This window comes from Falco cherrug, chromosome 2, assembly GCF_023634085.1.
Source record: "Falco cherrug isolate bFalChe1 chromosome 2, bFalChe1.pri, whole genome shotgun sequence".
Taxonomy (NCBI): Eukaryota; Metazoa; Chordata; class Aves; order Falconiformes; family Falconidae; genus Falco; species Falco cherrug.
Window position 1 is genome coordinate 57,596,848 of NC_073698.1, and position 27,150 is coordinate 57,623,997.

At 40.7% G+C, this 27,150-nt stretch overlaps 2 protein-coding genes across 6 annotated transcripts in view; one reads left to right on the forward strand and one right to left on the reverse strand.

Annotated features, from left to right (window-relative positions):
• Positions 1–27,150, forward strand: part of UBAC2 (UBA domain containing 2) — a 101,154-nt gene that overhangs the window by 14,925 nt on the left and 59,079 nt on the right. For both annotated transcript variants that reach the window (XM_055701340.1, XM_055701341.1), the window contains exons 3-4: positions 4,126–4,245; positions 4,681–4,787. In XM_055701340.1, the coding sequence (XP_055557315.1) occupies positions 4,126–4,245; positions 4,681–4,787 (227 nt within the window). The remainder of the gene's footprint in view (positions 1–4,125; positions 4,246–4,680; positions 4,788–27,150) is intronic.
• On the reverse strand, positions 6,092–11,037 carry GPR18 (G protein-coupled receptor 18). Of its 4 annotated transcripts, none has more exons than XM_055701342.1 (4): positions 10,916–10,981; positions 10,016–10,358; positions 8,452–8,580; positions 6,092–7,416 (listed from the first exon to the last, which is right to left on the reverse strand). In XM_055701342.1, the coding sequence occupies exon 4, from the start codon at positions 7,370–7,372 to the stop codon at positions 6,407–6,409; it is 966 nt and encodes a 321-aa protein (XP_055557317.1). In that variant the 5' UTR covers positions 7,373–7,416; positions 8,452–8,580; positions 10,016–10,358; positions 10,916–10,981; the 3' UTR covers positions 6,092–6,406. The 4 variants fall into 4 exon arrangements, with proteins under 4 accessions (XP_055557317.1, XP_055557318.1, XP_014139362.1 ...); XM_055701343.1 differs by having other exon boundaries at positions 10,016–10,237; positions 10,916–10,965; XM_014283887.3 differs by lacking the exon at positions 10,016–10,358 and having other exon boundaries at positions 10,916–11,037.

Below are 27,150 nucleotides of genomic sequence, written 5' to 3' on the forward strand. Positions count from 1 at the left end.
GCCCTGACCCTCATGGAGGGTTTTAACTGTTCTGATACGTGCTGGGAGGTCAGCACAGCAGGGCACAAGCAGCCCAGGAAGTTTCTGGAGTGCACTGATAGCAACTTCCTAACACAGATGATCAAGGAGCTGATGAGGGGAGATACTGTGTCTGGACCTCATACTTACAAACAAGGAAGAAGAACCGGTTGGGAATGTGAAGGTCTGGGTGAGCCTTGGTTGCAGTGATCATGAGATGGTGAAGTTCAGGGTCCTGAGAGGAGGGGACGAGGCAAATTGCAGGATTTCAACCCTGGACTTCAGGAGAGTGGACTTTGGTCTGTTCAGAGATCTGCTTGAAAGTCTCCTATGTGATACGCTTCCTGAAAAAAGAGTGTACCAGCAGATCTGGTTGGTTTTCAAGGATATCTCCTTCAGAGAGAGAGATATATGTCTTCAAGAATGGATCATGTGCAGGAAGTCAAGCAAAGGTGTCAGATCTGCATGGATGAATGGGGAGCTCCTGAATAAACTCAAAATGAAGCACAGAAGCAGTGAAAGCAGATAAGTGACCTGGGAGGAATATGGAGACACTGTCTGAGTGTGCAGGGATGGATTAGAAAAGCCAGTGCTCACCTGGAGTTGAATCTGACAAAAGACGTGAAGGGCAACAAGAAGGGCTTCTACAGGAATATCAGCAAAAGGAAGACTAAAGAAAATGTGGGCCTGCTACTGCATGGGAACGGGGACCTGGAGACAGAAGACATGGAAAAGGCCAAGGTATCCAGTGGTGGCATTGCCTCGGTTCTTGTAAGACTTGTTTTCAGCAGTCCCAGGCTGCTGAGATCAGGGCAAAAATCTGGAGCAATGAAGGCTTAAACTCAGTGAAAGGAACTCAGGTGGGGAACATGTGAACTCCCTGAATATACACAAGTCCATGGGACCTGATGGTGTACACCCACAAGTTTTGAAATAGTTGGCTCTTGTCATTGCGAGGCCACTCTGGATTATCTCTGAAAGGTCATTGTGATCAAGGAAGGTTCCTGATGACTGGGAAGAAAGCAGACATCATTCCTGTCTTCAGGAAAGGCAAGAAAGCAGATTGGAGAACTACAGGCTAGTCAGCATCATCGGATCTCTGGCTAGGTCATGAAACAAGTCCTCCCAGAAATCATTTTCAGACACACAAAGAACAATAGAGTGACTGGGGACAGCACAGATTTATGAAGTGGAAATCTTGACTAACCTGATAGCCTTCCATGATGAGGTAGAGGACTGTCTTGGTGGGTGAGGGGAGAGAAGTGGATGTTGTTTATTTTGACCTTAGTATAGCTTTTTACACTGTCTCCCATAACATCCTCAGACAAACTGATGAAGTACGGATGAAGTAAGTGGGTAGTGGACTGAAACCTGGCTGACCTGACAGGCTCACAGGGTTGTGATCAGTGGCACAAAGTCCAGCAGGAGGCCAGTCATTAGTGGTGTACAGCAGGGATGAATATGGCGGCTAATACTGTTTAGTGTCTTCGTTCATAACCTGGACAGCAGGACAGAGTGTGCTCTCAACAAGCCTGTGGATGATGTAAGATTTGGGTGAGTGGTTGATAAATGAATTAGTTCTGCTGCCATTCAGAGGGGAAAAATGGTCATGTACCTGTACAAGCTGGAGGCTGACCAGCTGGAAATCAGCTTTACAGAAAAGGCCCTGGGGGTCCTAGTGGAGACTTAAGTTGAACATGAGCCATCAATGCAGCATTGTGGCTAAACAGGTCAACAGCATCCTCGGCTGCATTTGGAAGAGCCTCACAAGGAGGCCTGGTGGGGCAGTCCTTCCTCTCTACTCAGCCTTGGTAAGACCACATCTGGAGTGCTGTCCCTTGTGCTGGGCTCCTGAGTACAAGATACATCTTGACATGCTGCAGAGAGTCCAGCAGAGGGCCACCAGTATGGTCAGGGGCTGGAACATTTGGCATACGAGGAGAGGCTGAGAGAGCTGGGATTGTTTAGCCTGGAGAAGAGAAGGCATAGGGTCGACCTTACCAGGGTGTATAAATACCTGATGGGAGGGAACAAAGAAGAGGGAGACAGGCCCAGTGAAGAGACAAGAGGTAATGTGCTCAAACTGAAACACAAGAAATTCCATTTAAAGAAAAAGCTTTTTTACTGTTAAGACTGATGGACTAGAAAAACAGTTTCCCCAGAGAAGTTGCGTAGTCTCCATCCTTGGAGACAGTCAAAACCAGACTGACATGGTCAGTTAACATCCTGCTGTAGTTGATGTTGTTTTGAGTGTGGATGATCTCCAAGAGGTCCCTTCCTACCTCAGCCATTCAATGATTCTATGAAAACATGCCTGACCAGCTGATTGCTTTCTTCCATGAGGCAAGTGGTGCTGTGGACATGGGGGAGTCGGTGGATTTTACATGCCTTAACTTTATCAGTGCTTTTAACCCAGTCTCCCATTGTGTCCTTGAAGCCAGATTGGTGAGGTATGTACTGAATAACTGGACAAGAAGGGTGGAAAATTGGCTGGACTCTCGATGGAGTTATGGTCATTAGTGCAAAGTCCATTTGGCAGGTATTAATTAGGGGAGGACCCCTCAGAGATCAGTACTGGGACCAGTATTATTTAATGTCTTCATTAGCGACCTGGATGATAGGGTGGAGTGCACTTTAAACAAGTTTGTGGGTGATGCAAAATTGGTGGCAGTGGTCATATATGTTGGAAGGCAGGGCTGCTATTGAGAAAGACCTTGGCAAGCCCAAGAAATGGGCTGACAGGAACATGATGAATTGGCAAGTCCTGCTTCAGGGATGGAACAACCCCAGGCTGTCGCAGTGCAGGCTGGAGGGGGGAGAAGTGCTTGGGAAGTAGCTCTGCAGAGAAGGACCTGTTGATCTTGGTGGAAAACGAGTCAACAGTGTGCTCTTGCAGCCAAGAAGGCCAACCATCTCCTGGACTGTATTAGTGAGAATCTGGCCAGTAGGTCAAGGCAAGTAACTCTGTTTGTCTAGTTGACACAGCACTCAAGATATGGTCTCACAAGTGCCCAGTTCTGGGATCCTCAGTACAAGAAAAATATGAACACACCGGAGCAGGTCCACCAAGTGTTGGAGCATGTGACATACAAGGAAGGGCTGAGAGAACTAGGTCTTCCCAGCCTCAAGAGGAGAAGGCAAAGAGGAGACACCTTACTGCTGTCTACAGGTAGCTGATCAGAAGCTATAGAGAAGCTGGGGCCAGACTCTGCTTGGAGGTGCACTGAGGTAGTGCCAGAAGTAGTGGATGCAAGGTGGAATGTGGGAAATTCTGCCTAGATGTAAGGGTTTGATTTAGTTTTTAAAACCATGGGGGTAGCCAAACACTGACAGAGGTTGCACAGAAGGATTGTGGAACTTCCATCCTTGGAGGTGTTCAAGGCTCAACTTGACATGGCCCTGAGCAAGCTGATTTGATAAGACCTGCTTAGAGCAGTGCGCTGGACTAGCTGATATCTGGAGGTTGCTTCAAAAATACTTTTTTCCTGAATTCTGCATTTTACTAGGGTTGTGATTTCCATTTTTATTTGTAAATGTGAAACAGGGACATAAAAATGTATTTGACTTAATTTCCGTTGTGGATTTATTTTAACAGATAAACTGCTTCCTTGAAAACATTCTATTTTTAAACAGACTTCTTGAACTCTCCATAACATTTGGATCTTACTACTCTCTACAACTAACTGAAAGAAGATTGTAGGCAGGTGGGGGTGGGTCTCTTCTGCAAAGTAACAAGTGACAGGACAAGAAGAAATGGCCTCAAGTTGCACCAGGGGAGGTTTAGATTGGATATTAGGAAGAATTTCTTCACTGAAAGGGTGGTGAAGCATTGGAATAGGCTGCCCAGGGAGGTGGTGGAATCACCCATCCCTGGAAGTGTTTAAAAAACATGTAGATGTGGCACTTAGGGGCATGGTTTAGTGGTGGGCTTGGCAGTCCTGGGTTAACGGTTCTTGATGATCTCAGGGGTCTTTTCCAACCTGAATGATTCTATGATTCTACTCTCTACATTTCTGACTTCAGTATTATATTCACTCTGAGCACAAATTCTGTGAAGGATTTCCTTGAAGGAAGAGAGTGTTAACATGATGATCTTTAACCTTTTAGATTTGGAGACTTGTATGTGGGAGAACAATATGTCTTGATTTGAAGGACACATTCTGCAGCTGTCTGCTCCTTTACAACTTTAGAATATTTGAAAGAAGATATGGCAGCAGAAAATTTTCAGTAAGTTCCAGTTACTTTTTTTTTTTAACAAAACCTGTTTTAGAGTCTTGTAGCCTTGGATTAATATTACAGTTTTGTTACTGACATTTTATATAGAAATACATATTAAAGGGGTTGAAAGAGAATTTGGTTTCCATAAATAAGAATTTATATTGACAATGTCTTGCAGTCAGTGGATTATTCTAATTAAAATTTGCAGCTGTATCAGTTGAAAGTTACCAGACCCATATAATCTAATTTTGGTAACACCTGTAACTCTTAATTCTTCAGTATCTAGACATGTACATCTGGAATTATGTTGTACTAAAGATTTTATTTGTCTTTATTGGACTAGTATAGTGGTTTCCTTGTTTTTACTTTTAATTAGAGATACATTAAAACCTTATTTTTAACTGTTGAATTTGAATTAATTAAGATTAAACTTTTTCTTTCCAGTCCTTTTTACTGGGTGCTTGGATGCTCTCAGCTTTGTTTGATCTTCTCCTTGTAGAAATTGCTCAGTATATATTTGGCATCACCATCAACAGCTTGCCTTCTGGTTTGTAAGTAGCTCCTAATGGATTGGTTATTTTAGATACAGTTTCAAGTGATTATTTGGTGCAGATTTTAGTCGGAAAAAAACTTTCTTCATGTATCTCTTCAATTTAAATTTAATCTTCTTTTGAACTACAGTGTAAAAGTTCTTGGCATAGCTATTATATTTTCAAATGTTCATTTCTTAGTTGTAATCTGTGGTTAGTTAATTTATAATTTATCTATATAATGATTACTTTCCATTATGTTAGTCCCATTTCCACTGTTGGCATGATTGAAACATGGCTTGAAGTGCGCAAATTATTACTGTGTCTGGTTTTGCTCAATTTGCTAAATCTGAAAACTGAAGTCAGATGGGTGCTGATTTCTTTCTTAACACAAAGGCAGCACAACTGTAATCCATATTTTTATGTTCACTGTTAAATGCATATGTAGTTACATGCATTTCATACTGGTATTTTGTATTTTTTGTGTTTCAGAATTTGAGGGCTAAAGCACACTATTCCATTTAGTGCTTACATCTGAAGTTCTTAAAGCTTTAAGGTTATTTAGTGGTTCAGTTTAGCTAATACAATAACCTGTATTTGAGTTTTCTGCACTTAATAAGAGATGTACATGATACAGTAGAACCATAGAGCCTTTATGGTTAAGCTTCTGACAGTTGAGAGCAGCCTCATACAGACTTGGGTTTCTATGTGTGGCACACTCTGAGGTAATAATAAAAGCTCTTAGAGTAAGATTTTTAATTGTAAACACCATAATAGGCTTTTTTTATTTCTGATTTTTTAGTGTGTCCCTTGAAAGTAGCTAAAGGCTGATGTAATAAGGAAGAAAAAGCATGTGTTTGGCATTTTAAAGATACAGTTTTGGAAGTGTGTGAGTATTCAAAAGGAGCTGAAAGCTTGAGTAGTACAGTGGTTACTCATGTTTGCTATCTGAAGTTTGTTGCTGGGACATAGGCTGCTAGTGTGTCTGGAAAAAGGATTTTCAGCTGTGTAAAAAGATACTTGGTGCAAGAGTAGGGTGTTATAAATGTGCACATCATACCCACAGGGAAATAATGTTTGACTGTTACACGTTTTGGTGGTGTTTTTGTCTATGAATGCAGAATGTGGTCAGTTACAAAGTAGTCTGCATCAAAGCAGTTTTTTAGTTGAATGAAATATATATGGTACTTACATACTCTTCCTCTTTAAGTCATGCTAACACTGATCTTGGGAGAATGAATCTAATTTTGGAAGTGTGGGATATACAGTACTTTCAGGAGCTTTTGGTTGTGCAAATATAAAAAAGTAATATATACATTCCATCATCATTTTTCAGTGTTGCCTACTTTATTATACTAATAGTCACTTTTTCATGTCTGACTATACACAATCTTTTGAGATGACAAAAAGGATTGGCAAATCTAACACTGATAGTAGGCTTTAGTTAATTTCAGATTTACAAAAGTTGTTGAGCAAACGTAAAGAGGTGCAATTATTCTGCTTCTCTCATATTTACAGTGCAACAAATGTATCTGTTATTTCTGGCTATAGAACATTATTCAGTGTAGTCTAAATGCTAGAATTTCAAAAAAGAATCACTTGTTTACATTATAAAAATCCCCTGACATTCTTTTCTCTTTTTATATCATTTCACTGTTCATGTTACTGAGTGATCTTACACTTGCAGTTCGAAAACTTTTCCTGCGCACACTTCGAAGGTAATTGCGATAAAGGATTACACTGATGACTCTTGCCTGAAATTGTTTAGAAACAATATAGTACAGTATAACATCCAAGCATGTACTGAGATTCATGAGAAAGGTGGTAAAGGCTGCCCAGGGATTGTAAGATGTATCTTCAACTTGCAACATCAGGAAGGTGAAGCAAATGTGGAAGGGTACAAAGCAGATGAGTACTTGAGCAATCAGAGTAACTATAATTCTTATGGATCTCTCCTTGGCCTTAGGCTTCAGTTTGGAAGTCTTGCCACGGATAAAATTGTAAATAATGACTAGGTAACACCCCATCATGATAAACAAAGGAATCAAAAAGAAAAAAATCAAGCGAGAAAAGTTCAATGTATTTACTTCCTTTAAATGGATGATATCAAGCATTTTCATGCAGGTGGTGAAATTTGAGGCTTTGTCTGGATCAGATTGTAAAAACAGCAATGGGGACGTTGTTGCAAGGGTCATTACCCAGATTCCAGTGCAAGCCAGCACAGCTTTTTTTGTATTTTTTAGTTCTTTGACATGTTTGGGCTGGACAATAGCCATAAATCTGTCTACACTTATAAAAGTGAGCAACCACAGAGCAATGGCTGGATAGAATATAGTGAAAGCACTGATAATCCGACAGAATGTATCTCCAAAAGGCCACGTTTCTTTTCCATGGTAGATTAACCGAAAAGGCAAGGAAAATATAAAAATTATGTCAAGTAATGCCACATTCATCATATATACAGTTATAGTTGTTCTCTTCTTGGTAGTGCAGCTGAAAACCCATAGTGCCGTGGCATTCACCAGCAATCCCACTGCGAACACAAAACTGTAGAAGACCAGCGATGCAATCCTGTATTCTTCAGGGTGGTGATTTCCAGGCATCATATTTTAATTTTGTTTAGGAATAGTTGTTGCACTCCATAAATAGCCTAAAACCAGACAAAATACAAAAATGTTATTCTCAGTCAAATAACAACTTTAAAAACAAGCAAGATTGTTGTAGGATGGTGTTTAGCGATGAGATTGTTGTTTAGCTGTGAAAATGTGCTAGCTTTGTTGCTTTTTCTGACTAACAATACATTATTGTGCTCTGAAGGAAATACATGTACTGTCAGACTTGTGAGAAATAGTATTTATAAGCTAGTTTTAATTAAATATTTTTAACTAAGAGATTTCTTTTATATTCTTTTTAATGTCTGACAATATTCACAATCTTTTGAGATGACAAAAGCATTGGAAAGTTTTTGGAAATACATTGGAAACACTAGGGTTTAGTTCACTTCAGATTTACAAAAGCTGTTGAGCAAACGTAAAGAGGTGCAAAGGAATCAAAAAGTCAAGATTGACCAGCTACTTTGAGTGTGCCTCAGTAGCTGATAATTAGATTGAAACAGCTATAATTGAGGTGAGAGCTATTTTCTAAAGAAAATGTTTCAAGTTGTCCCTGTTGAATAGTTAATGACTGAAAGTAGTTACCCTAAGAACTAAGTGAGCATGGCATGTAGTGGTATTTGGATATGCAAAGTGGAGTGGACTTTGTGTTTCATCTGTGTCGGAGCTACTTAGCTCCCAAAAGAATAGATGCGTGCTGTTGCTCGTAAAAGACACTACAAAGCTATCTTAATAGCTCTATAACTTCTAATACAGTATTTAGTCCCAGGGCATCAGAACCAACTACCTGACATATGGATGAGATTAAAATTGATAGATTTCCTGTTTTAAGAAAGTAAAAAAGATGGGAAGCAGTGCAGTCTCCAACCAGGCCCTATGTGAACAGGTATGTTGGGGGGGGATAGTTGCTGGCTGGTAGCCAGCTGCTCCAGAGCAAAGTGTGTTGCTTCCCTCAGCTTCTTGGTCATAGGAGTTTGACATCTGAAAAGTCATTATGCAGACTAAGGTGATGAGAGCTGAAAGAGATTATCACTTTGTTTACTCTGGAGCCATTTGAGGATGGCAGATCTTACCTGGTGTTGGCATGGGTGCTTTGGTTGACCTGCACACTCTCACTTTCCAGACTCTTCCTTTGGTCACAGTTTTGTGACTTTGCATGGGAAGGTTCCTCTTATTTGGCTTTTTACTCAGCCCTGTGGCCGCTTTGTGAAGAAGAGCAGGAGGAAAGAGTTAGTTGTTTGTTCTTCCCACTTGTGACAGACAGCCAAGTAGAAGTTTTACGGTATCAGTTAGGCACCAAAACTGTTCTTAAGAGCAGAAAAGTGCATAGTTCCTGCGTAGTTTATCTCCAGAAGTGGAGAATGCATTAAAGAAAGCTTATTATTGCTGCTTGTGTGGTTTATGATTTCACTATAATGTTACCAGGTACTTTTTTCAGTGGTATAGGAATACATAGGGGTTTGAACCAGTGGTTATTAATCTAGCATCCTGGTTTGAAATAGGCAAATATTAGCTTTTTGAGAAGAGTATCCATGGTCTAACTAACTTAAGTGTGATTTATTAAATCTTTCTTCAGGTTAGTTTCTGCATTGAAATATGAAGTTTGGACTTCAATTTTCTTACAGTTCTCCAAGTTTACAGATTATTTTTTTTTTTTTAAAAAAAAACATACAGATATCTAGCCCTGACCTTTTGTCTCAAAGATATTTTTTTTCTAGCTGTACAAAATGAAAAGGTGTGTTTTCTGGTCTGAAGAGGTCATTAGAACCTGTAATAGATTCTGTGTTTTGTATGGGAAAAGCTGTATGTATAATACTGACAAAAAACAAGTTTGGAGGGCATCTGCATGAATACATCTACAATACCTCATTGCGTGAAGAACACTAAAAATAAAAAAAATCAAAGAGATAGCAGACCTTATGGAAAGATAGATGGCATGTGCTTGAAAGAAAATTTTTGTAGTGCGTGCACAGTTGAAATATTTGGCATACTGCCCCACTTCATTACTGTTGCATAAAATTGTCCAAATATTGCTTAACACCCCGTCCCTGCACATTTTAACGGGTTTTTTTCTTCTGTTTTGTTCTGGTTTTATTTCTCTTGCTAGTGGTTGTGTATGACATAGTGCATGACTATCTATCTGAAGATCCTGACTGATTTAGCAGGTGAATTTAGTAGTAATGTATAGGATAGTAGAATTCACTTCTCAAAGATTAATGTTAATAAACAGCCTGGGTTTTGGTTTTAGTTTTGCTCTTCTCTCCTTTGGACTTAAAGTGACTGTAATTGTTCCTGGGCAGGTCCTCCTTCCAAAATAACCAGCAGGCTGTTGTTGATGGGTAGAGAGGAAGCTGAATCAGGTGTGAGCTTCTATCAGGAAAACCTGTGTTTCCATCCTTGTTTGCTGGTTATCTCAAGTTTGTGCTGCTTTTGAGATATAGCAAATAATGGACCTACTGTAACAAATAGGGTTCTTATTTTGTTTAGTTGTTGAAGACACTGTTCCCAAACTTTGTGGGTTTAAATGCATGTCAGTGTTACAGTTCGGTATTTCTCCTAGAACTGATTTTTAAGAATCTAAAATTTAACAGTTATGTAGGTAAGAGATAATGAGATTTTTAGAAGGTGTGCAGTTACCTGTTTGCATTTATACACAAATGCGGATGTTCTCCTTTTTCATTTGTACTTGTCTGCATGGAGTTCAGGTTGATATCTCTCACATCAGCCCAAGTAGATCTTTGGGTGCTTCTGAGTGGATGGATTTGCCCTAGTTGCCATTTTTTGTAATGGGAACACTTGCTGCTATTGATTAAAGCACTTGCTGAAGAGCCCCTGGAGTCACTGGTTTCTGGAGTCTGTCTGTGTTAATACTGAATGATTACTCTGATGTTGGTCTGTATGTTTTATCAGTTGGTTATAATTTTTCAATGATAGCTGAGGTCCTGAATGTCTAATGTGAATTGTGAAGCCCATCTAGGTGCTGTGTACGAGAAGAAAGACTTTCAGAACAAAACTAGAATTAAATCTTTTCTTCCAGGTTCCTACTATGAGTTAAGCAACACTGAGTCCATTTAAAGGTGCATGTGTGTATGTCCCTTAGCAATCCCCCTTTTTTTTTTTCTTTGGCTGTCCCTTATGTTTGCTCATATTTCCCTGAGGAAAACATGGCTTTCAGTGAAGTACAGAGAGAACAAGCAACACGATCTTCTGCTTTTAGTTTAATGAAAACAAATGCTTTTTTCCTTTAGTGGTAACACACCAGTGTTTTTAGTTATTGCATATTTTTAAATTTATTGTTAAAATCCTAAACAACAGTATTTATGGTACTATGGTACATTTTGCAAATGCAGTCATTTTGCTTTCAATGTTATTTATAGAATGCTACTGATACTTTGAAAGTGCATTGAAGAATTAAATCTTTTCACTAGTTCTAGAATTAATGCCTGTGTTCAGCTTCTGAAGAAAGAAGTCTATCTTAGCAACATGCATAAACATCCAAGTTACTTTGTGAGCGTAGCATAGTGGATTATTACTCACCTTTTGTGCACTACAGCGTTTCTTCAGAGATGCTCCTTTCATAGCCCCAAATCTGTAGAAGGTTTAGACTTCCTCTTCTCTGCTCAGCTTCACTTAGCTAAAATAGCTCCTCTTCAGACAGGAAGCAATGACGTAATCTAGCTGGTTCTGAGGTCTTTTATTGGTCATACTTAAAAGTTAATATTTCACTTATGTGTGGTGTCTGTGAAGTGATATTTCTAGTACCTTTCAACAGACAAGCGTTTGTGATGTTTCCAGTGTGGTCAAACTGGGCTTTGTACTATGTATCTTTTTAAAATACATTTTTAAATGTTTGTGGTATAGTGAAAGCGTATTTTTGGCTAATATTTACATGCAATTGTATCTGTAAGCATAAACATCTTGATTGTGCAGAAGTTTCTAATAAGCATAATGTAAATGTATTTTCTGTAGAGCGTGTTGTGTTTTTTGTGGAAATCCCCATATTATTTATATTGCCTTGGATAGTAGTCAGTGTGAAAGTGACAGAAACTTGCTACATTTGAAATGAGAAGTTTGATTTGCTTGAGTACACGGCTTCGTTTATGCCTGTACCTGCCATATTTTACTAATGCAAGAAAAATGTTTCTAGATTTTATTTGCTGTCTGAAATAATAACACGACTATTTAAGAGCTTTGCAGAAAAGTGTTGTATAAAGAGAGGTTTTAGCTTTTGTTAAAATGGAGTAAAATTTCTCAACTGTGTTACTGCAACAGACATCTTTGGTGGGATGGGAGTACTCCCAAAGGCTAATGGGTAAAGAAAACTAACTTCCTACCCTTTCTCTTTTTCAACTCAAAATAAGATCTAACCTTTGAAAGAGCCATTCAGAGGAGGAGATCATTCCAAATTCTCTCTAGAGCACTCGCTAGTTCCAGGTCTCTGACCGGCAGTCTTTGCGACACTGAAGCACAATACAGTTTGGTACCTCCTGTGGCCTCCTTCCCCCCGACCCCCCCAAAATGAAGCAGAGACACGTGTGTTGAGGAAGGGAACGGTAATGTTTCAGTCTCCTCCTGGCATGCAGACAGGAATTTGCCAGGATGTGCACATGATGCCAGAAACAGCAAAGTCCTGCTGTTCAGATCTAGCCAGAGTCAGATTTGTTTTGGGGGGGACACAAACAGATTCCTTGCTGACTGTAAAAGTAATGTAGGCAGGTGATCCTCACTTTGTGCTAAAGATAACTTCAGTGAAAAATACCCTTTCTGCTGGAGTCATGTAATTTATCTCAGTTGAATGTGTTTATGGTACTGTGTAGGTATTTGCATAGGTCAGTGTGATGGGTGAAGTAATCATGGGGAGGGACCTGGGTATGGTTTTCAGTGCGTGGATTAATAATATATTTAAATATTTGGTCTTTCCTGTTTAAATGAACTAATAACAAACTTTGTGATCGTTCCAAAGACCTCTTAAATACAATGAGCTGGAAGTCCTACCCAGACCATCCTATAAAATTATAAATCTATTAAAAAGTCCGTAGTATTTTAGGATTATGGAGTATCTTAAAAGGACTAACCAGTGTTGAAAACTCTTCAGTGGCTTTATCATTAGCAAAATAACTCTGGAGCATGCTTCAGCAGGATGAGTCACTCATACTGTTTTCAAGTTTTAGTGAAAGCTCACTGAAATTCAGTGACTTTTTTTTTTTAAAAAAAAGTTTTTAAAAAATGGGTGGTTCCTGGAAGAGAATAACCAGGCTTTTGAACTTTGCTAGGCAAGAGTACTTTGTTTCGGTAAGAATAACGTACAGAAGTCCAGAGGTCCCTTCCAACCTCAACTGTGCGATGAGTGTACTGAACCAGCAAGCAGATAAACAGTGCCCCCCCTAGCTAAAGGGAGTGCTGGATTTGGGTGGACGGCAGGCAGATGTTGCAGCTGGGATCAGAAAAGCTGTATGCTGTAAACTGTGTCTTGGCTTGCTGTCTTCTTGGGGGAGGGTTGGAAGGGTGACGTTTTATAGCTGTGTCTCATTTTGTCTGATGAGGGTGGCTGACATCTTGACCCTGCAGAGGAGGTCATGTCTTGTGAGGGCAGCTGGAATCACTTAGCAGTTTACACAGATGGATTAACAGCAGCCCAGTTGAGTTTACTGGCAGGTTAGCCATCCAGCTGGTTTGCCGTAGTGTATACATGTCGGCCTGTTCTGCTTCTACTCAGGCTTTTCACAGTCTGCCTGGTATAGAAGAGGCAGCCAAACTGCTCTGCTGCTGACAGGCTGGGAGGCCTTCCCCCTGAGCATGGAGGGGCAGCTCTCCCTGGCAGTGCTGTGCTGACAAGAGGTGTTTGTGCTACCAGCAAGTGCGTGTTCCTTCTCGTCTAGGTTCTCAGGCTGGCTGCAGCTGCAGAGTGATAAACATTTGGATATGAGCACCCAAGTGTGCTAATCGTGGTTTGCAAGAGGCAGTGGGCCAGTCTGCTGTGCCACAGTCCCCTGTTGCTTCAGTTTCTGTTGTAGGAAGCACCTGACTTCTTCTGTACTGTTTTATCAGCTAGAGATGAGTGTCTCGCATTGGTTTCCCTCAGATGGGTGAGTACTTCCAGCACTCCAGCTTTTACTGAAATAAATGCTCACTTCCCTCCAGGGTTATTTGGGGTTTTTTTGCTATTCTGAAGTATGTGGGGAGTAAAGAAGATAATTTTAGTTGCGTTATGTTGTGTTAAAGTTGTTTCTGAAAGGTTAAAAGCTAAGCCAATGCAATGGTGCTTCATGTTAGGATAAGGCAGAGCGCATGTGTGGTCTGTTACCGTGCCTTCACTAACTGTCAGTAAGCCTTACAAGAAATGAGCTTGATCACTTCCAACAGTGTGAAAGTGCAGCACTGAAGAGATTGTCTTCATGCTGTTGGTTTTGCAGGAGTGATGCACTGCTGGGTCTTTCTCTTTCAGTGTTTTAGTCATGGTAAAGAATAGTATGTTTTGCCCATCCACTTAGCATGTAATGTAAACTTTGTCCAGCTGATACAGAGAAGTTCTGCATGCAGAGGGGCTGAAGGGTCACCCTCCACTTCAGGTTGGTAAGGAGCAGGCTTGAGTTTGTGTTCTTCTCCTTCCAAACGCTCCATCTTTTGGACCTATTGAAAGGAAAGAACTGAGGCTTCTTGCACAGCCCAGTGCACCAGTGGTGCAGGAAGCAGCTCTCCCACGTGTCTGTTAACTTACTGGCTTGCTGTTGTTCACATGCAGTTCTGGGTTATTGTTCTCAGCCTTGATGAAATTGTGTTTTGGTTTTTATTCCCATACTGTGTTGTACCATAGTGAAAGTTTAAGAATAGACTACTGGTTCAAAGGTGTCATGGTACTGAACACATAAACTTACTGCAATTTTTTCCAGTTTTGCCATATGCATATTAGTCACAGGCTGCATCACGGTATAGCTGTCCCTCCTCTCCCACTCTTCAACCTGCAAGAGAGTGTAAATGCTGTGTGCTGCAGATCTGAAGGAATGGGAAACAGCAGCTTCGAAGGACTGCAGCCTGGTTAGCTGTATCTAACATGTCCTAATTGCTGTCACATTTTGCTTTCTCTTCTGTGTTTTGCTAGAATGTGGTATGGTTTGAGGAAGGAGTTACTGATTTTTTCTTAATTTTAAAAAGAGTCAGTAACGAAATTAACATTCCACATTTCTCCTGGTTTGTTTGGGTATTTTTCCCCCCTGCTCCTTCTCTCGTACAGCCAGGATACACACTCTGTGTCACGAAAAACCCTAAATATATGCAGTGCATCTGGCCTGCAGTTCCATCTGTTCAGCAGCGTCAGCCTTTGAAAGAAACAATACTTCAAAAATTAATTGAAATGGAAGTTGTATCTCTGAATGTCTGAGAGTGGGGCAGTGGACTAGAGACAGTGGTTTGTTACACAGCAAGCAGTTTCAGAATGTATTTAGTCCAAAATTCACTCATGGCAAATACCAACACAGCTCCGTGCTTGTTGGTGAACCCACATTGTGTGTGGCAGAGTTCTTCAAATGTTGTATTTGTGTTCTGGTTTCCACCTGTGTTCTGTTGTGTTGGGAAGCAGCTTTTTTTCCCAAAAGGTACAGATTCCTTATCACAAATATTTCATAGTTGTTTAAAATTGGCATGCATACTTAGCTGTTTGCATTTTTTTAAAATCTGTATGCATTGCCAGGAGCTATGCAATGAGTTAGTTGTTCCAGTTTGGAAGTGTCTAGGAGAGCTTTTTCAAATACTCTTTCCTTACCAAGTATATGTTATGTGATATTTTTGCTATTAAACTGCTCTCAGAAGTCTCGGGTGCGTAGGAGTACTGTTCTGAAACTTGATATGCCTCCCAGGGATAGAGTTAGTGTTTCAGGAGAAATGTCTTTACTGGGATCTGCTTATACTCAGATTCTTTTGATGAAGTCTAATGCAAAAGTAGGAGAAATCATTTTGACTCCTCCAGAGTTCACGGGCTTGGACAACCTCTGCTCAGTTACTAACCTGAGTATATTAACCAGAAATCAAATAATTTAAAATTGCTTTAGCATGCCAGTCAAGTGTTTAATCAAAAGTACCTGAAGTGAGAGTGAGCTGTGCAAGAATTTGAATTAGAATAAGCGCTGTCCTTTAAATTCAAGGGCACCTTGCTGTGTGTTGCATTCCTGTGTGTGAAGCCTAGCCCTGGTGGGTGCTTTGATGAAGTGACAGTCTTCTAATGTTCTCCCTGTGCCACCTGTCTCTGGCACAGATTAGCAAACACAATAATGTGTTGAGGTTATGAAGCTTGGTGTGCTGCAGTGGGGTTGAACCAACATGAACATGAGAGGGAGCATTCAAGATGGTAAAGGGGCTGCCATAATCTGGACTGGGACAGAGCAGCTCAGTTTCTGCCACACAGCAGGATCTCTGCAGGGCAGATGGCTGGTGTGTAGGCTCAGCACTGTCCTTGGATGGAAATGGAGAAGTTGAGTGTGAGTATGCTCAGTGTACCTGAATGCTGGGACAAGGCCAGCTGATGCTGTGAGCTGGCAAAGGATGACAGAAGAGCTGACTGCGAGCAGGTGATTTCAGAGAAGTCACTGTCTTTGCAGGTACAGAGCTGGGTCCTGTCAGAGGACGATACTTTCTGAACAACTATTCAACTTCAAAAAATATACATATTACACACTCACATGCATTTTAAAGGGAAGGAGCTTAAAATGCTGAGCATTATCATGACAAGAAGCCTAGCAGAATAAGGCAGGGCACAGATTGAAGATCAGTAATTTAAGCAGCAGTCTTCCTCATGTAGACACCGTGTTGGTAAAGGTGGCTTTAAGGGATGATGGGACAGTGAAACTGAACTGGGACTTGTGTACCTTGTATTCTCTGCGACTTTCATCCTTTGCCTTCAAATTGTACTGCCTGTTAATGCATCTTTATTTTTGTCCTGGAACATCTGGGACATTGCTTTCATTTGCTTGTAACTGAGCTCTGCGCTGTGTGGTGATACGGGTCACCAAATTGATAGCACTTACCCAAACAGCAGAAATGAAAGGGAGTGCAAAGCTTGTTTGAACAAGGTACAGTACAGGAAGAGAGGTGGTGGGATGTCGAACATCTCTGGTTTCCTTCTTCTTTCTAACTTGACAGCATATGGAGGTAACCATAAGAACTATACCAGCAGCTCACAGTGCTCATTACTGTCCAAATGATGTAGTTTATTTCCAGGATGACGGGACCTAAACTGTCACAGTTATTGGGCAAGTGCTTGGTATAGTATTGTTTATTAGTGATCCTGGATCTGGTATCTCTTTACTGCCAAACATTTCCTGGCGCAGTGCTTATACTGTCTGGTGCTAAGATCTCTGACATTTGAAAATGCGGCTTAGCCTCCAGTATGAAACAGTTTTGTGAAATTTGTTTTGACCACTGCTGTGGTGAAGGTTAATTACTGCATCAATGCTGCCATCTATGGATCTTCAGGTAGCATAGCAATGGATCTTTGGAACAGCAGAAAACGGCTGTAATGGGGTCATTGCTTTATACACCTGTACTACTCAGTTGTGCAGGAAAATTATTATGAAGAGTGAAAGCCACTTCGACTACCTCATGGGAAAGACGTACTGCATGGTGTGGAAGCTTTGTTCCTGTAGTTGTAGGACTGCAAATTCTGTTGTTTCTTGAAGAGTTATGTTTCATAAAGGTCTCCCCCTTGCATTTATTTACACAGTAAGATAACAAGTCTGAGAATGAGTTGTAATCAAGACTTCCTTACAGTGTATAGTCTGAATTTACCCTGAAAAAGTGAAGAATTAGAAGACACCTAGTGGGGAAGAAGAAGAATGACTGGAGGCAACATTTACCATTCTTCTGGCTTTATTATATAACACAAGGTTAAAACCTAAAATTAAAAATTAGCAACCCTGTGTTTTTAAAGCTACCCACCTCCCGATTTTGTTGTGTTATTTGTTTTATATGTCTTTATCTGTATAAGACACAATAGAAACAACTTGCCACAGCACTTCATTTTTCTGAAGTGTTTGTGTTCTGAAAGTTTTATGATTAAATAAACAAAACATGAAAATAAACAATACCATGTTTCCTATGTGGGAATAGGGAGTCTTCTTTTTAGCTTAATAGTTGATCCTTGAAGCTTACTTTCAGTCTATGTGGGGATATTAACTCTTAAGAAAATTAGCTTTTCTTTCTGTCTTTACTGGCAGATTGTGGTTTTTTTTCCCCCTCCTCTGTACCTCTTTCGGGAAGTAGGAACACCTTGTTTGTTCCTCATGTTCAACCGTAGTAAAGGAAGACAGGGATGTGGAAGTCCCTTTGGACTTTAAAAGGAAATCCTGCATCTAATTGTAGATGTCTATGGCAAACAATTCTGGACAAATGATAATTTTGGCTATTGTTTGCAAATAAGCTTAGTGTCTGTGGTGCCCAGTGTTGCGTGATCTGAAGAAAAACAATCTCATAGTCATTACATCCTAGACACATCAGTTGTCTCCTATCTGTAGAAGTTCTGCTATGAGCATGGATTGCCACAATGTTTTTGTTTTAAGGATCTGGTATCCTTTCATATAAGGGATAAAATATCCCCCTTCATCATGGAATGAACTGCCTCCGTTCCAATGATGGTCTGTGTATCTCTCTTCCCTCCTTATATTTGTAGGGCAGCTAATTATTTGATTGGGGTGGAGGGAAAAGGAAGAAAAATGGATGAATAATTCTTCAAAGCACTTGGAGATGTTATTAGTATGAAGAGATACTGTATCTGTTGTGTCTTTTTGCAAAATAAGGAGTCTATGATCGCTTTCATAGGACAAGAGGAGGAGGGCTATTGAGTAACTTCTTTACAAAGGAGGTCTTGCAGTGACATGCTCTAAAGAAACTCCTCTTGATTTACCAAAGTAATGGACAGAAGTTGATTCAGTAAGTTCAGTGGTTTTCTGAGAAGGCACAGTTCTATTATTGAGACTTCAAAAAACAAATGCACATGAGATGGGAGACAGTGCAGATAATTAGTAAAAGACCTAACGTGATTGCTTCACTAAAGATTGAAGAAATTATAATGTCTCTTTTTCAGAGTTGAAGGACTTTGCAGACTTTCTGTATAAATATCAAGATTTGTTGGCATTACTTTCTTTTAAAATTTCCTCTTTGCTTTTATTTTATGCTTATTGAATACTGTCCTTTTGTTTAGTCATTGCTTTGCTTCAGACACCTTGGTCTGTAGTTATGAAAAACAGTTATATGGTGGTCTTAATGGGGAAGTATTTTTTTGCAAAGAAATCACTTCTCTGCTACAGCTTTTCTATTTTGCGGTGAACAAGCTAAACAATTTCCTGCCAGTGATTTGTGCCTTAGAATACTTACAGAGCTGTCTTTGGAAAAAGAAAAGATAAACTACAGCCATGAATCAAAAGGAGGTGCAAATGGTGCCTTGGCAAAAAAGAACCCAAAATTGTGGGAAGTGTTTTAATTTTCAAGTACTGTGAAGTAAGCCAAACTGTGAATAAGCTGAACATTAAAACCTCTTTTTACTAGTCTTTAGCCTCTGAAGACATGTTGTGATGTCCGTTAAGATGTAATTATAATGTGGTAAGTTATGAGAAGAGTTTTAATTTTCTTAATTTTTTTAAACCAAGAATTCAAAAATAGTTTAAAAAATGGCTCAGCCAAAAAATAGTGAATAATATTTACTGTAGAAGAGGACTGAGAGAGAGAGCCAATTACTAGGCTGTTCTACAGAATTGTGCTTAAAATCTTGAATAGCGGATATATGAGTCACATTTCAGTAGTTAATTCCAACTTACTGTCTCTACCATGAAAATAGGTGATGATAAATGAGGCAAAAATAGCTTACATGCTTTGCAACATAGGTCATCATAAATTGTCATCTTTTGGCTCTGCTCTGCCCGTGCTTTACACTAAATACAGTGTAAATACAGTGATAAAAGGTCATCATTTAGCGCTTAAATCAGCGGGGAGCTGGGAGTGAAGACTCTCTTCAGGCCACCACCATGAGGTGTGCCCTTGGGTTGCTTAGGTGTGGACTGGGTGCTGTGCTCCCTGTGTGGGGTTGGGAGGGTGGAGAGAACTGGGGTTTTTGTGCTGGAACATGGCAACTCATAGTGCAGTGGGGGATCAGATGCTGGAATGGTGGTAAGAGAGGCTGAAGCTCTCATTCTCCTGTAGTGCCCATCTCTCCCTCCCCAGCACAGGCAGCGGTCACATAGTTAAACTTGTCCATGCAAATGGTTCTGGGAGGTTGATGCTACCCTGTGCTTCTCTGCACGTTCTTTACGCCAGAAGCATGAAACAGGTGAAGTTATGTGAGCCATAAGTTCAGGTAGGACTTGCAAACTTTGGAAAGAAAGTATTTCTCAGCCAGAGTAGGAATGGCTATGAAACTAACCACATTCAAAAGCAAATGAAACTGTAACTCTGAATTTGGGCGTGCAACATACCAGGGTCCTGGATCACTGCTGATCAAATGTATGTTCTCCAAGACAAGAAGTTTGCAGAATGAAAATGTAGATATTAAATACAGAGTTAAAAGCTAATCCCCATTACAAGTTGGACCACTCCTAGTACAGGGTTCCACTTTTGAGGTTGTATGTGTTTCAAGGGCCTCTTGAAGTAAATGTCTGTCTTCAATGTAGTTGCCTGCTCTTCTTGGTTCAGTGGAGTGGCTCATGAATGGCAGCTTACCAGAGGAAGTGTCAATATCCTTAACTGCTAGACAGCTCTCTGCTCTTTAGATTCATAAAAATCATAAAAGGCTCATCTGACCCTCATAGAAACATGATTTTCATTGCTTCCAGGCTACCAGGCTTGGAGGGCACTTTACTCAGTCTGTGATGTATATCTCCACGTCCCGCTGGACATGTCTATGCTTAGCTTCAGTGAGCCACTTAGCAGTATTTCCAAAAATGATGCTCTGCTCGTTGCTTGTCTTGCACATAGGCATAGTTTGAGAGAGTGTACAGTGGTGGTAAGACACCCACAGGACTGTAGCCTTTTGTCTTCAGCTATTATCAGGTGTGTAGTCACAGATTTCTATTACCTGAACCAGGAACTTTCTGATATCTTTGGAGGGACAGAGACCTTATGTCTTGAGTTTTTCTGTCTGTATACCAGGCACACAGTGGCTTCAGACTAGGTGGGCTAGATCAGGGGTCCTCAAACTTTTTAACCAGGGGGCCGGCGTGCGGATGCAGTGGCAGGCAGTCATCTGCGGCTGCTTGGTTTCCCCCCCCCAGCCCCAGCGGGGGGGGAGTCTGTAAATACCGGGGGCCGGATTGAGGTCCCTGGGGGGCCATATTCAGCCCACGGGCCGTAGTTTGAGGACCCCTGGGCTAGATGATCCTTTTGTTTGTCAGGGTTCAACTTATCCACACAGTGATAGCTGACAGTACCAATGTGTGTTAAGCAGGCATGAAGGTGACACATCACCCTCTCTCTTGCTTTGATTAGGGATGTCAGTCATTTGGTGGAACTTACTTTACATATTGGCAAATTATTGAGTGGGATTTTGAGTGCTTCAGTCAGGTGTGTCTCAAGCAGGAAATCTTGAGATGATTTCTCAGAGCTATTTTAAAAGTGTTTTCCTCTGTTCTGAGGTCAATCAGACATGAGGCCACCTTTTCTAGTTTTCTGACGATACAGAGAGGTTGGTCAGGATGCAGAGCAGGCAGTTGTGATGGCACCGCTCCATCTGAGGGGCAGCTTTCATTCAAGACTATCTCAGCTAGCAATGCAGTCATCCCACACCTGCTTCTTTGCTTTTTGTCATTGCTTTCCAGCCTGGGGATAGCTTTTGGGGTTCGTAAAGCACATCCACTAAACCCTGGTAAGAAACAGTTAATCAAGAAGTACTTAGTCTTTTGCAGTTCTGATTTTTCCCTGTGGTGTGAGATAAAATACCTTTCTGTGTTTTAAAACTTATGTTAATTTTTATTACATTTTTACTTACCTTCCTTGTACATTAAGAAAGAAGATGGGCTCCATAAAGGGATACTCAGCAGCGATCTCTGTGCTTTTCTATGGAGGGCTTTTTTGTCGCTTGTCACCAAGAGTTTTATCAAGGGCTTGGTAGGAGAAGCAGTTTTGTTTGTTTGCATTCGCTAATGATCCTTTTCCATAATGGGGTGTTAATTTGGTGCTGTATTTTCTCACACAGTTCTTTGAGCCTGTGGTCAGCGACTCTTTTCACCTTTTGATGAAGATAATGTTGGTAGCTGTGTGCTCTACCAGAAGTGTGAAACAAGATTCAAGCCCTTGTGGCTGAAGCAGTGTAACATCCTGTGCTTTCCCTCTCTTCTTTTTAAGATTCTCCTCAGCATTCATCCTAGATTCCTGCATCACTTGTCAAAAAGTCAGCCTGCTGGTGTTTGATCTGAACCCTCATATTTCTGGAATTGGGGCAACTGTACCTCCTGCATGTCAAACACACTTTCTTTTTTATAAAGGTCATTCATGAGTGTTTCTTACTACTTCAGTGCAATAACTGTCTCTGTACAGACTGTCATAGTGAACAGCAAACTGTGAGGTGACCAGGGAGCTAGAGGTAAACACCAGGCATGAGCCCCGGTGTCCACAGCGGAATCATTAAGGAATGTTGCCACTCTAGAAATAAAAACTGGAGTTTTATTTACATCTTAGTGAAAGTGATGATTTGGCTACAAGCCTGAGACGGCGTTTGCGGTAGCTGTTGCACAATGTGGTCTCTCTTACCCTGAGCATGACGTTCATTCAAGTAACTTCTCTGGGCCACAGTTAAGAGAGGTGAGTGTTTACAGCAATCCCAGTGAACACATACAAATATTCATTCAAAGGGAAAGAACTACTACTTGCTTATAAATGGAGATTGGGATGTGTTAACTATATGCATACCTCCATCTTCTCATCTACTTCTGAACCCCTTCTTTGTGTTGGAAGTACGAGATGGGCAAATAGAAAAGACCAGGTGTGCTTTACTCCTTCCACACTACGTTCAACCAAGGGAAGTAGACAGTCAGGAGTCTACCTTACAAGTATTCTTAAGCCAAGTCTTTGCCCTTAAGTGCTTAAGTTATGCGCTTCCAGACTGAATGATTTCCCCATCCTCAAAAAATGTTTGGCCAAATATGTGCACCCACTCAAAGTAGTTCCTGCTTAATATAGCACTGATTGTGAAAAGAGATTAATGAGTAAGAGGACAGGATCAGAAAATGAGATCTAGTGTATTTAGACTTTTAAGGGAACTATGAAGATCTTAATACATGGGGCAGAAGAGGCAGAATAACGGTAGACAAAAAATACTCGTTAACAAATGCAAAGTGATGTTTGATCAGTGTAAGGGAGCTTGAGGCACCTGTACTCAGAACTGAGGGCCCTGAGTTGGCTTGACTTAATGGAAGGATCTGTGCTAGTTCAAAACAGAAACATGGCTTCACTGGCTGTGTTCTCCGCTGCTGTACCAGAGCCTTGCAAAGGAGACAGCAAGAACAAGTCCATGTGGCTTTGTTGCATCTGCTGAAGGTGCAGTTTTGTAGCAGGGCTGAGCTGGTTGACGCGTAGGCTGCCACTTACAGAGCAAGCACTTGGCCCCAGCCTGTGCTTTCCTATCTACCACTTGCAGTGCGAGTTGTCTGACTTCCTACAGGCAGTGGTTCTAGGGAGATAAAATAATGATTAAAAATAAAGCACGTATACATATGTATTTTTGCAGGGATCATTTCCCACTGGCTTAAGTATCTAAAGCTGCTCACTTCTGGTGGGTGAGTGCCAGCACCAGAGTGAGGAAAGCAATGGGATTGTGTGGCTGGAAGGCAGAACCGGGACTCTGTCCTTCTGTTACTCTGTACCACAAGATTTGCAGTTGATTGCTTCAGCCCAGGTTCATGTGCTTGAGGTTAAGGCATGCGTTGCTGCAGAATCAGTAACCTCTGCGGGAGGAGGAGGGCAGAAGACTATAACCACTGAACCAGGAGTCTTCATGGTTTATCACACCAAGCCCTGATTTTAATAGCTGTAAGAGGCCAAGGAGTCATTATCAGCCTAAAGCTCTGCCCTATAAAAAGCTGTGCCATCTGAGATATCAGACTGTAATAACAAATGGATAATCAGCAAATCCTGACACTGGTTAAGAAATGGCTGAGGATTTTGAGAGTGTTTTTGAAATAGGGCAATGCTCCGTTTTCACAATAATTAGGATACTTACCTCTACATTGCAGTTGGGTTATGAAGTCGCTCTGCTATCACACCTCTCAGATAGGCACAGTGCACACAAAACACGCAGTTGGGTAACATTATTTAAGAGGGCAAAAGCAGTGGGAGGTAATTTGGCAAAAAGTGTTACAGGTAGTTGAATCTGTCTGGAAGCAAGGTGGTATACCTTTGAAAGGGCTTCACTGAGATGAGCTGCCCCTTTCAAATTCAGAGCACTAAGTGGCATTTGTAATTGCAGGCTGTCACCACTTTCACACTTACCATTTTAAATTGTTTTAATGAAGTGGAAAGTACCAAGCATGTCATTATTAGAGATCTGTGAACTAAGTGTAATTATTCAGATTGGAAATGTGTTTTTATTTAAGGGGAAAGAAACTGGTCTGCCCTGGGCAGGATTAATCTCTGCAGTCAGTGTTCTGTAAGCAGCTTATGGAGGTAAACATTACAAGTCTTGCCAACTTGGCTAAATACTGCCAGCTATCTTAACCCTTTTTAAAGATAAATGACCTGTAATTGGATTTCAGTACTGGATAATTTTAAATAAGGGCTATTAAAAGAAGCAGTAATTGTTATGAAGACACTCCACAATAAGCATATTATTGTGAGATTTTGTATCTCTCAGAGTGATTTAGTATTACTCTGTGAGAATCGGGGTAGCAGGTTAGAGAGAAATGTGCTTTCATTGGACAATTCCCATTATTCTTATTATGTGTGAGGGAACAGAAATGGTAATGAAGTTTAGGTTGAGTTGGCATGGGGAGGAGGTGATGTTACCAAGCGTTACTTTGAACCAACATTGTGAACTTCTCAAAATTAAATTGGAAGAAGTGGAAAGATAAATTGATTGCTACTTTTTATATTTCTACAGAACTTTTAAAAATAAAAGTAGATATTGTTTTTGTCTGCAGTAGTATACTTTTAAAAAATAATTTAAAAATTCTATCAGAAATTTTTTCTCCATACAACCAGTTTCTCTAGGAGGGAGGCACATATTAAGAGTGGAAAAAATTCTTTTCAGTAGAATTTTAACCACTGCATTGGTAATCTTTGCTTAGTGCCTGTTGCAAAATATTAAAGAGTTAAAACTGAAGCTAAATGGGGAGAGCAGATTGTGATGTTGCCTACAGTATTTCATTTGTTTGATGTTGTTACCACAGGCCAACAAGTGTTTTTTGGGAAGCACAGATAAGACTACTGAAATAGTAATATTTAAGTCTTCAAATTAAGAGATATTTTATTTCACCAGTTTGTTTTGAACAAATAAAACACAAGTTTATTTAACTTCTGAGGTATTGCTGATTTTGATGACACCAGTATTTAAGCTTTTATCTATGAAGTACAGAAATCACTAAAATTTTTCCCGAGTTCATGTAGCATTAATGGGGGGTTATGCTTTTGTGTGTTTGTTGCCATCCTAAACACCCTAAAATGTGGGAGACTTTTCAAATCCATTTTTTGATTCCTTGTTTTCTTACATCTGCTGCTCGGTTACAGTTTTTCTCAGAGGAAGCACTGTTCGATTCTCTCTCACAGATTTTAGGATAGCTCACTGTTATGTTCTCCATGACTAGTAATTTGCTTGGTGGGGTTTTTTGGCTTTATTATTCTCTGAAAAGTCTTACAATTAGTTTGTTCACTTTCATTTCGCTCATAACAGAAGTTCATTAATTTAAATTTTTAACTTAGTCACTTCAGTCTTTCTGATTTGAAAGAATACTTTTCCTTTTTGGAGAAAAAGAATTATGACTTTTTATCCTGCTGGTGTTGGCAGCTGGAGAAATGATGGTTTTACCCCTCCCTGATTGCAGCTCTGTGCTCTCTTTGCTCCTCCTTGCTTTTCTCCTGCAGGGTTCCAGACATTCAGCTAGCACCTGCATCCCATGTCCCTGGCCATGAGGAGTCCCTCTATACCCAGGAGCACAGGGAGAGCTGTCCGCAGCTAGGCAGACCCACGGAGGCCAAGCTCATGGCTGACCTGTAGATGGACCACTGTAGATAGAGAGTCTAGGGTCAGGGAATATACAGGGCAAATATACAAAACATACACCAACTTGTCACAGAATAGTCATCCAGTGCTGGCTGCTACAGTAGATAAATTACAGAATCATAGAATCATTTAGGTTGGAAAAGACCTTTAAGATCATCAAGTCACACCGTTAACCCAGCACTGCCAAGTCCACCATGTCCCCAAGCGCCACATCTACACATCTTTCAAATACTGGCAGGGATGGTGACTCAACCACTTCCCTGGGCAGCCTGTTCCAGTGCTTGACAACCCTTTTGGTGAAGAAAATTTTCCTCATACCCAATCTAAACCCCTGGTGCAACTGGAGGCTGTTTTCTCTTGTCCTATTGCTTGTTACTTGGGAGAAGACACTGACCCACACCTGCCTGTAGCCCCTGTCAGGCAGTTGTAGGGAGCCATAAGGTCCCCTCAGCCTCCTTTTCTCCAGGCTAAACAACCCCAGTTCCCTCAGCCGCTCCTCACAGGACTTGTGCCCCAGACCCTTCACCAGCTCCGTTGCCCGTCTCTGGACACGCTCCAGCACCTCAGTGTCCCTCTTGCAGTGAGGGGCCCAAACCTGAACACAGGATTTGAGGTGCGGCCCCACCAGTGCTGAGTGCAGGGGGACAATCACTGCCCTGGTCCTGCTGGCCACACTGTTTCTGACACAAGCCAGGATGCTGTTGGCCGTCTTGGCCATTATTGATTCATTGTTGATAAGGTTACTTCTGCAATTGCAAACGTTTTGGTTCAGAGTAATGCTGATTTTCTCATTTCTTATGAGTCAGAGAAGTATTTTTGTTCTAAGCCAAAGTCACTTAACTAAAGCAAAATTTCCTTTAATACTTTTGAGATGCTCTGTAGTTCTTGGTGCATCTTGCTAGAACACCCTGACATTCTCCCCCTGGCCACTGCTGTCATCATTCTGTGTGTGGAAGAGTCCTGTTATGAGCAGTTGAGGTATATACCACATGAGACAGAGTTTAAATCATGCGTCTTTGCTTAGACCTTTTTTTGAGATGCTGACAAAGTTGGGTAAAACTGTGAAAAGAGAGTAGCAAAAATGCTTTCCACCAATGTGTCTGTGGCCAGTGAGGCGTACTTGTTTCCTGTTTTTGTTTGTGACTAGGAAGTGGCACCTTGAGAAAGAATATTAGAATCAGATTTCTGAGAAGTAATTTCAGAATTCAAGCTACATTTTTATGCTTTGCTGATCATAGGTATTTTGACAGAGGATTTAAATAGTAAAGATAATTATTCTTTAGTCTCATTCCTGTGAATTATTATGTGCAACACCAATAAAAATGTCTCAGTCTTAAAGAACTGATGAAAACATTAAAGACAAATACTTTTTTTAAAAACGTTTTTTATTTTAAAGTTCCAAAGACTATCTGGAACATATGACAATGAGACTTCATCTGTAGTTAAAATATGTTGTAGTACTAACTATTGATATCTGCTCCAAAAATCTTCCTTTATGGACATTTTTTAATTACAGTCCTGATCATGAACCATTTAATTTTGGCTGGAATTTACAAGGTGCAGCACAAGAAGCACAGCAAAAGGA